Here is a 10,278-nt window from a genome sequence, read left to right on the forward strand (position 1 = left end):
AGCAATCCCACTACTGGGAATATACCCAGAGAAAACCATAATTCAAAAAGACACATGCACCCCAATGTTCATTGCAGCACTATTTACAAATGCCTAAATGCCCATCGACAGACGAGTGGATAAAGAAGTTGTGGTATATATATACAATGGAATATTACTCAGCCATAAAGAGGAACGAAATTGAGTCATTTGTTGAGACGTGGATGGATCTAGAGACCGTCATACCGAGTGAAGTAAGTCAGAAAGAGAAAAACAAATATCATATATTAACGCATGAATGTGGAACCTAGAAAAATGGTACAGATGAACCAGTTTGCAGGGCAGAAGTTGAGACACAGATGTAGAGAACAAATGTATGGACACCAAAGGGGGAAAACCACGGTGGGGTGGGGATGGTGGTGTGCTGAATTGGGTGATACACACTGATGTGTATAATATTGATGACTAATAAGAGCCTGCAGTATAAAAAAACAAACAAACAAAAAAAGTAGATTCTTTTTTTTTTTTTAAGGAAGTCTAAACTAGTCTAAGAAGATTATCCTGTACAATAAAGTAAATGAGAAGAAAAAGACTGGGCTAGCCATTTGTTTTTCTCTACAAGCAGTAAAAGGAAATAAATCCTTCATCTAAATCACTTGAGCATTGTTGTAGCTAGCTTTGATTGGAATTATGTAACTAGTTGAAAATCTAATCCTATGACAATTGCCACATATAAGAGTGGCATATTTTAAGAACAACTCTACTTTCCATCCTTCTACAAATTATTACCATCAACAAAAGTGCCTGCAACAAAAGCAAGAACTGACTGTTTGTCTGATATAACACACTAAGCAAAAGATCCCACACAGTTCTACAGGCTCTGGATGATTAAACAAAAGCCACTGTTATAAATATAAGCTCAATAAGGTTTTACATAAGCCACAGAAACATACATATTTGCTATCAGTATATTCTGCACAATTTACAAGGGTATATAAGCAACAACTCCAAAACAACCTTCTATATCTCATCTCTAAGCCTAGTTTGCAGGGCCTTGGACATTCCATTCACTATGAGAATGATGTGCCACATTATAGGGCTTGAAAATTATAATGCTTAGTACTACTATCAAAGAGTTTACAAGCTTACTGTACAAAGGATGTACCAGAGATATGACTAGTTAATTATAACAGATGTAAATGATTCAACACCCAAAAGAATTATATGAGCAAGGCTCAAGAGTATTAGAACAGGGAAAAATCAAGGCTGACAAGAGTATTCAAGGAAAGCAAAAGATATAAAATTTCCATATACTTCTTCCCACTGGTACTACTTACCCTCTTAGGAGGCTTCTTTCTTTTCTTTTCAGGACATTTAGATTAGATACAATTTTTCTTCTGTTCCTTTTACAATTCTAAAACTACTGTATTAAGATTTGGACTATTATTATGTACCATATAAGCTTAATAAAAATCATATTTGATATATTCAAAAACAGTTTATTTTGAAAAGTATAAATTCATTTTTAATTGTTTGATGTGAGTGGTGCTGATATCTTTCTAGGAGAATCTGAGACTCCCTCCTTTACATCTTTGCAAGAGAAACACATATACTTAAGCTTTTCAAAAACCTAAAATCCAAGAATTAGATTTTTTTTTAATCACCTTCCAGACATTGCTAAGGACTATCAAATAACACTTAAATGTGTTTAGATTACCAATGGTTTTGAAATTCAAAGTCACTATGAGTCTCTTTCAGTCAGCATGTTAACAGCAAAGAACATATTATTTCTCTAATGATTCCTTTTACAAAGACTACCTTGAGTGGCCCTGATAACTTACTAACTCACTATTTCTAACATTCTCTCCAAAATGTTATAAAAACAATACAAATCAAGAAAGAGTGTTAAATATTTATGGGTAATGACTAAACAAATCATATTTTATAATCTCAATAAGTTCCTTATACAACCTGATTAATCTTCAACATGTCCCTAGTTATTCCTTTTTCCAGTTCCCACGGCCATTGATCTAAATGTTTACTACATTCCTTAAATCTTGACTCTACTCTCATTTTTAACATGGACCCTGCTTCCCATCCCTACAACATTTAAGCATACTCCTACCTTAGAAACCCCTTCCCCTCAATTCCATATTCTTCTCTGCCTCTTTCACAATGAAACATCTTGAGTAATCTACACTCATTTTCTCCACTTCTTACCTCCTATTTACTCTTCAAACCACTCTAATCTGGCTTCCATACCCATGACTCCATGGAAACTTCTCTCTTTGAGGGCATCAGTGATGTTCAAATTGATCAATCCAATGGATATTTTTAAGATTTCATCTATTCAATTCTCTCAGTAGTACTCAAGCCAACTCACTATTCCCACCTTGACTGCCACATTCTTCTGGTTTTTCTCTGATACCTCTGGCTGTCCCTTTTCACTCTCCTGTGCAGTCTCTTTTCTCTGCCAATCCCTTAAATATGATTGTGATGGCTTAAAATCCCTCCACAAATTCTTTGACACTCCTTTCAAAAGGTAGAGCCTAATTCTCCTGCCCATGCCTAAAATTCCCACCCCCATGAGCATGAGCTGAACTTAATGATTCGTTTCTAATGAACAGAATAAGTCAGAAGTGATGTCCGCAGACCAGGTCATACTAAGCACTTTGGCTTCCTCCTGGCTCTCACTTGGATTACTCCTTCTGAGTGAAGGCAGATGCTTTATCATGATGACACTCATGTAGCCTAACGGAGAGGCTGGCTGGTGAGGAACTGAGGCCACCTTCCAACAGCCAGCAAGGAACTAAGGCTTTCTGCCAACAGCCGTGATTGTGAGTCATCTTGGAAGCAAATCCTCCAACTCCAGTCAAGCCTTTCAGGTGACTGCAAACCTAGCCAATGTCTTGACTGCAACTTCATGAGAGACTCTGAGGCAGAACCACCTAGCTAAGTCACTCCCAAAGTTCTGAGCCACAGAAACTATGCAATAATAAATATTTGTTGTTTTAAGTGGCTAAAATTGTGGGTAATTTGTAACCAAGCAATAGATATCTAATCCAACGGTGTTTCTCAATGTTCTCTTCAAAGCTCTCTATTATTCCCACTCACTCTCTCAACTCTCCATTTGTGTAAAGCTAATATTTACCTGTAACCCAGATTTTTTTCCTAAGTTCCAGATTACACGATATCTTTACATCAATTTCAGCATGCCCCAAAGCAACCACCTTTCCCACCCCAACCTATACTTCTTATCCTTCCTATCATCATTCATCAAAGGAAATCTAAAAACCTGGATTTCATCAGACTCCTCCTCCCCTTTCACTCACATCCAATCAGTCACTGAAATCCTGTCAATATGACTTCATTATTTTTCTGTAACCATAGTATTCTTTAAAGAATATAAATTTTACCTGAACCTATTGATCAATTTTAAAAATCACAGAGAGACAACCAGGCAACATGTGCCACTTGATGTACAGGTTTCCCCTGTTACCTGAAAGTAGAGTGTTCCTATGAAACCTTCCTGAAATGGCATAAAGCAAAGAAGCAATAACCTTAGGACACATCTTTCTAACGGATGCACAAAATAAATCAAGATAAAGCAAAGATGCTCACAGACACAGTTCAAAGCTATGGCAGCTTGATGCTGTGTAGTTCCCAGGGAAGGAGCTTATTGGCGCCACTCTTGCTGCTTTGGGGTGCTCACTGCCTCTATAACAGCTCACTGCAAAAAAAAACCTCTGAATGCTATTTTTGCTTTTCACCTATTTTCCATAAAAGCAAAAATCCTCTTTGGATTTCTTCTGGTTAGCAAAAACAGGTACTAATATAGGTCTTTCCTAAAAGTGAAGTGGGGTAAAGCAAACTCTCAAAAAGCGGGAGATAGCTGTAATATGTTCCACCTACAAAGTATTCCTGCCCAAAGGAAAAAAAAAAGTTAAGCTTCTATCTCTAATTATAAGTTTATAGGAAACACGGAGGACAAAGGAACATGTATAAACATATCACAAGAATATTATCAGCAAAATCCAGAATGTAGAAAATCTACAGAATAATTTGCTGTCTTCAACCAATGAATGGCAGGACTTCCCTGGTGGCACAGTGGTTAAGAATCTGCCTGCTAATGCAGGGGACACGGGTTCAAGCCCTGGTCCGGGAAGATCCCACATGCCACGGAGCAACTAAGCCCGTGCACCACTACTGAGCCTGAGCTCTAGAGCCCACGCCTCACAACTACCGAAGCCCACATGCCCTAGAGCCCGCGTGCCACAAGTACTGGGCCTGAATGCCGCAGCTACTGAGCCCCCGTGCTGCCACTAAAGCCTGAGCACCTAGAGCCTGGCTCTGTAACAAGAGAAGCCACCGCAATGAGAGGCCCGAGCAAAGAGTAGCCTCTGCTTGCCGCAACTAGGGAGAGCCTGTGTGCAGCAATTAAGACCCAATGAAACCAAAAACAATTTTTTAATTAAAAAAAAAGCAAATGAATGACAAAGAAAAAAAGAGGAAGGAGGACCTATAGACTAAAAGAGACTCAGTTTTATGTGTGGATCTTATTTGGAATCCTGACTCAAATAAACCAACTGGTGAGGGAGAGGTGTTTGAGAAAAAAAATCAAGGAAATTCAACACTGACTGGATAGTTGAAAATATTAATAAATAATTATTATTATTTAGTTGTAATAATGGTATTGTGATAACATTTTTTTAAGAGAGAGACCTTAACATTTAGTAATACATACTGAAATAATCACAAATGAAATAATGAGTTCTGGGATCTGCTTTAAAGTAATCCAGTGGGGCTTCCCTGGTGGCACAGTGGTTGAGAATCCACCTGCCGATGCAGGGGACACGGGTTCGTGCCCCGGTTTGGGAGGATCCCACATGCCGTGGAGCGGCTGGGCCCGTGAGCCATGACCGCTGAGCCTGCGCGTCCGGAGCCTGTGCTCCGCAACGGGAGAGGCCACAACAGTGAGAGGCCCAAGTACCACAAAAAAAATAATAAATAAAAAAATAAAAATAAAGTAATCCAGTGGGCTAGGAAGGAGCTATTGGGAGTATTAATAAGACAAGGTTGGCCATATGTTGATATTGTACAAGCTGGATGACAGGAATTCATTTTACTATCCTCTTTTGTGTATGTTGGAAAGAAATTTTCTATAATAAAACTTTTTTTCTGTAACAAAAAGTGCTTACAACACTTAAATGACTTTCCACTGCCCTGGGGTGTAAAGTCCAAATTCCTTAGCATGGTTGATCAAGAAAGACTTTCATTATCGGGCCCCTGCTTCTCTCTCCAGCTCATCTCACCATTGTCCACCACACAGCCCAAACTCCAGGACTAACAAGCTCCTTACTCTTGTCTCCTCAGAAAACATTTCTTCCCTCTATCTCAAGCAGTTTTCTCTCTCTGCTCACATGGCTAATCTCTATTCACCATTCAGGTAACAGCAAACCTACTTCTCCTAGGAAACCTTTTCTGACCCTCCAAGACAGAGTCAAGTTACCCACCTCTGCACCTCCCAAAATCCTATGCTTCCCTTATCACAGCTCTTACCTGATGTACACGGCAGTAGACTCTAGGTATCATAAGACTATGGACAATATCCATCTTATTTACCATTTTAACCCTTCTTCTTAGCATAGTGCCTGGCACATAGTACATAATCAATAAACATCTGATAAATTTACAAAAGGCATGACCTCCACTAACTTTCTAACCTTCCAACTCCTCACATATCTATATCTCACATAATCTATATCTATATCACATATCTATGTCTCCCTCAATTTTCTTTCCTTTCTTGTCTTTCTTTGTGATCATGATTCACCTAAACAGTTGGCTGTCCACACAGTGTTCCCAAATTTATATCCTTAGCCCTCCCTGGGCATCTCACCTAATAAAAATTCAACAAATTCTGTGCTATAATCTAACAGATCTTCATCTCCATGCCTGACCTATGGCTCCAAATACCTTCTGGACTCAATCTCCTGTTATCTCCCTACACACCTTTACACTAAAGCTGCTCAGAAATTCTCAGTATCTTAATGCATTTTATGTTCTCAAGTTTCCCAATTTGTACATATTTCCCACTGCCTGAAATGCCCTTCGTCTCTTCTACCTTTAAGTCTCGGCTCAAATGTCTCTCTAGCCTTTTTTAGGCAATGTGCCCAAAGCAGTCTATTCTTACTTCTATTATAGAATTTACCATACTGCTTTGAAATTATGTTTAGCTGTCTGCTCTGCTAGATTGTGAGTTCCTAGATGGAAGGGACTCTCTCCTTCGTGCTTGTACCTCCAACATATATAGTAAAGTGCCTATTAAAAAGTCCCAGATAAATGCTTGCTGAATGAATAATTGTTTCTAATAATTTAAAGACTGAGCTTGAGCTGAAAAGATTGCCTAATTCTACTTTTCTAAAGAAGGTTATCAGTTTCTCTGTTCCTGTATTGGTCAGAATAATATACTAAACTCTTTTTCAAAAACCGAAAATTTACATATTATGAAAATAAAAGAAATGTAAAGTAAAAAGACCATCCATTCCCAGAAGATAGGTTTGGGTCTGGGCCCAGGTCCAGAAGAGAAGATCCAGGCTAAGGTGAGGTTTGGGTGATCTATTTAGTTCACAGCAATTGCTGTGATCCTTTCCAACCCTGAGATTATCCCAATATCAGTTCTTGGTACAGGCTGACTCTAAAACAAGGCCAATTTAATTTAGTCCAGGGTTTTCACGGCCACCCTAGAATAGGCCTGCAACCACAGAGCCAGACCAAAGCCCGAGTGATTTTGGAAACAAGGAATAGAGTAACTTGCTATTTACTGCTCTGCTTAAAATGCTGTGCAACCGGGGCTTCCCTGGTGGCGCAGTGGTTGGAAGTCCGCCTGCCGATGCAGGGGACGCGGGTTCGTGCCCCGGTCCGGGAGGATCCCGCATGCCGCGGAGCGGCTGCGCGCCCGGAGCCTGTGCCCCCCGCCGGGAGAGGCCACAGCAGTGAGAGGCCCCCGTACCCCAAAAAAAAAAAAAAAAAAAAAAAAATGGTGTGCAACTAATTCAGATACTCCTCCTAGAAGATGCAGCTCCAAGTTAACAGCCACATGCAAATCATCAAGATGTACCTTCATCCTTCCAAATCCTAATGTACTGAAACAATGTCCAAGTGTACAGAATTCACTGCCAACATTCAATGTCTCCTACTTTCTCTTTAAGTGAATATCTAGCCTTTTCCCATCTTTACTGGACCTCCTCTAATTTGGGATTGAGTATCATTTTATTTTCACAAGATCATTTTATTTTACAATATTTCTCTGTGGTTTCTCTGCAAGCAAATACTTTAACACCAAAGAACAAGAAAAAAAGCTTCTAAATATCCATTAGTGAGAAATATGATACCTCCTGCTGGCAGGGATGATGTTTTTATAGTCTAATCTCAGAAGGGAGGATAAGTAATGGGGGGGAGGGTGGCAAGGAAGAAGTATAATTTAAAAAACCGTATTTAGCCAGTAAGACAAGGAGAGATTTGTCAAGATATTCAGAAACTAAAAGGGCAAGGAGGCAGAAAAACGATATGACAAAGGAAGAAAAACAGGAAAAAAAGAAGATTCTGTCTGCGCTAGGAGTTCCCAAGAACCCCAGCTTGGGGCCTCTCCAGTGTGACCCTAGATTCAGACCCACACAAAGTTGGGATTTGTAGAGTAACTTCATTCCATAGTGCCACTCACTGAAATTACTCTACCTTGAATAGGCTGGAAAGGTTCAGAAGGATTTTCTGATTATCACTTCTACTGAAACCCAATATTACTCTTCATTTATCTGAACTATGGGATTTCATAATTCCAGAGTTTTCAGGATGCAATGTTCATTTGCCTCTCTTTCATGGCTACCTAAAGATAATCTTGAACAATGTATTTAAACCTCATTCAGGTTTGGTCTTTTTTTTTCCCTTTAAAAATTATGTAAAGAAAGGAAGTTGATGTTGAAAGTTATACTTGTTACTCCTGCAGGCTTGCCTTTAGTAACTCAAAGATTGCATTTTTCTCCTTCCTGTAGTGAAAGTGAAGTGTAATGGAAAAAGTAAAAAAGCCAGTTATTTAGAGCCCTGATAACACTGCTTACTGCTAGCTCTGTTATCTTGAGCAAACTGCTTAAAAGCCTGGAGCCTCAGATTCCAAAACTGTAAAATGGGGATAATGAATACCTACCCCTCAGAGTTATAGTGAGTAAAATGAATTAAGGGAACCACTAGATTAGAAGATAAGCTCCAGAGAAAAGGAATGGTGAATATATTGATCTCTGTTGATTCTTACGCGTGTGCACACACCCACCCACCCCTAGCCTAAAGCAATAACAATTAACATGTAGTAGGCGCTCAATAAATATTGTTTAAATTAACGAAAAAATACTAGCGTCCCCATTTCTCTCATTGACATTAACCCTCCTTCCATAATAATAATTTTTTTCCTTCTGTCTTCTATTATTTTCCAAAGCCTTCAGGACATTCTGTTTTGTTCTTTTAAGAGGCTTCTTCCCTCTCATTGGCTATTATTAACTAGACACCATTCAGAGACAGTACTTTGGAAAGTAATTTCTCTAATTCCACCCACCTTCCATTTCTAATGCGTCGGGGGTGGAGGGATAGTCAGAACATAAGATTCATAGCAATTCATGGACCTTCCCACGGCCACTGATTCGTGTTTAACGACACTGAAGCCCTTAACTCAGCCCTTCCCGGAATATAACTTTCAGGAGACATCGCACTATGCAGTCTCTCTTCGCTAACAAGAGACTCCTGTGTAGGAAATCCTCCGCTCTCAAAAGTTAAGGCGTCGGTCACGCTCGCCTCCCGCGGAATGGAGGCGGGAGTCCTGTGAAAAGAGACGCTCAACTTGGGCAGACCTGCGAAGGCAAGTCACTTCAGGACCCGGCCAAGCTCGTCAGACCACTGCTCTAAGAAAGCAGCGCTCCTCAATCCCTGGAGGGAAGATAAGGGGCGCGGCCGTCTACAGGGCCTGGGGGGACAATATCAAATCCATGATTAACACGGGGAAACCGCACGGACCGCGCAACCGAACCCCTCAAGCCATGACTACAACCACCCACTCACCTACAACAGCACCCCGCTCCACCCCCGCAACAAACACCCGACCCTAAGAAACACGGGTCGCCCCCAGCCCATAAATCATACAGCCGGTACCTGCTTACTGGCTGAGCCAGCATCTCTTTCACCCTCATTGGCTATCAGGGACGTAAAACCCTCCCTCACGAGGGAGCCCTCCCGTACGGCTGCACCCCCAGCCTAGCAACCTCTTCCCGGCTACCAAAACGCCCGGTCCCCACCTCCACCCAGGGATCGCAACCCCCGAGGCGCTCGGGGCTTTGCCTCCGAGGACTTACTGTGTAATAGGAGAGCAGCCCTGCATTGTAGTCCAGCACGAACCAACGGTACTGCCAGCCCTTCATTACGTTAGTCCATTTACTCAGCGGCCCTTCCATGATGGACGCCATCTTGGGAGCCGCCAATGACAACAAATTGCCTGACGTCAATCGCCTATAAGGCATTCGGCATGCGGTGGGCGTGGCCGTCGCGGGCAGGGGCGGGGCCAGGGCGGGACAAGCGGCTCCTCGCCCTGGTGGACTCGCTGACCCATATCCCCAGCTATCAAACTCAAAAAACGATTTTATGGGGAGCCTGTTGTGTGTAGGACTCCATACCTGAGATGTGAAGAACTCAAGCATGACTACTGCTGTTAAGATTATTTATTAACATAAATAATTTTACTGCCCATGATGATACCTTACACATCCAAAAGATTTCACATCTGATATTCATTTAAGCAATCATTTCACAAACCCATTCATTTAATAAATACTTTTTTTGTGTGTGCTAGATACTCTTAGGCTTTGGGGATTCAGCAGAGACTTCATGATGCGAACAGGAAATAAAATAAATAGTAAATTATACAGTATGTTACAATTTGGTAATTTGGAGAAAAATTAAGCAAGGAAAGAAGCAGAGAGTAGGGGCTACAATTTTAAGTTCCCAAACAGAGAAGACCTGAATGAGAAAGTAACTTTTGAGCAAAGACCTAAAGAAAGGGAAGGAGGGAGGCTGGCAAAGGAACAGCAGATTGTTCATTGTGAGTGGAGCAGAAAGTAGTTGGAGATAAGGTCAGAAAGTAAGGGGAAATCACGTAGAGCCTATAAGGACAATGGAAGTATTGTCCTACATATTGAGACAATGTCTGAGGTCCTGGGAATGCAACGCTGAAGGAGACAGAAAGGTTCCTTGCTAAGAGCT

At 41.0% G+C, this 10,278-nt stretch overlaps 1 protein-coding gene across 4 annotated transcripts in view; it reads right to left on the reverse strand.

The window, feature by feature from the left end:
- Positions 1–9,539, reverse strand: part of OSBPL9 (oxysterol binding protein like 9) — a 176,755-nt gene extending 167,216 nt beyond the window's left edge. For 2 of the 4 annotated variants that reach the window (XM_024119634.3, XM_024119635.3), the window contains exon 1: positions 9,375–9,539. In XM_024119634.3, coding sequence (XP_023975402.2) covers positions 9,375–9,539 — 165 coding nt within the window. The remainder of the gene's footprint in view (positions 1–9,374) is intronic. The other 2 variants (XM_028489401.1, XM_028489400.1) reach the window with 1 other exon arrangement.
- Positions 9,540–10,278: the final 739 nt, after the last annotated feature.

The sequence above is a fragment of the Physeter macrocephalus genome, chromosome 4 (genome assembly GCF_002837175.3).
Source record: "Physeter macrocephalus isolate SW-GA chromosome 4, ASM283717v5, whole genome shotgun sequence".
Lineage (NCBI taxonomy): Eukaryota > Metazoa > Chordata > Mammalia > Artiodactyla > Physeteridae > Physeter > Physeter macrocephalus.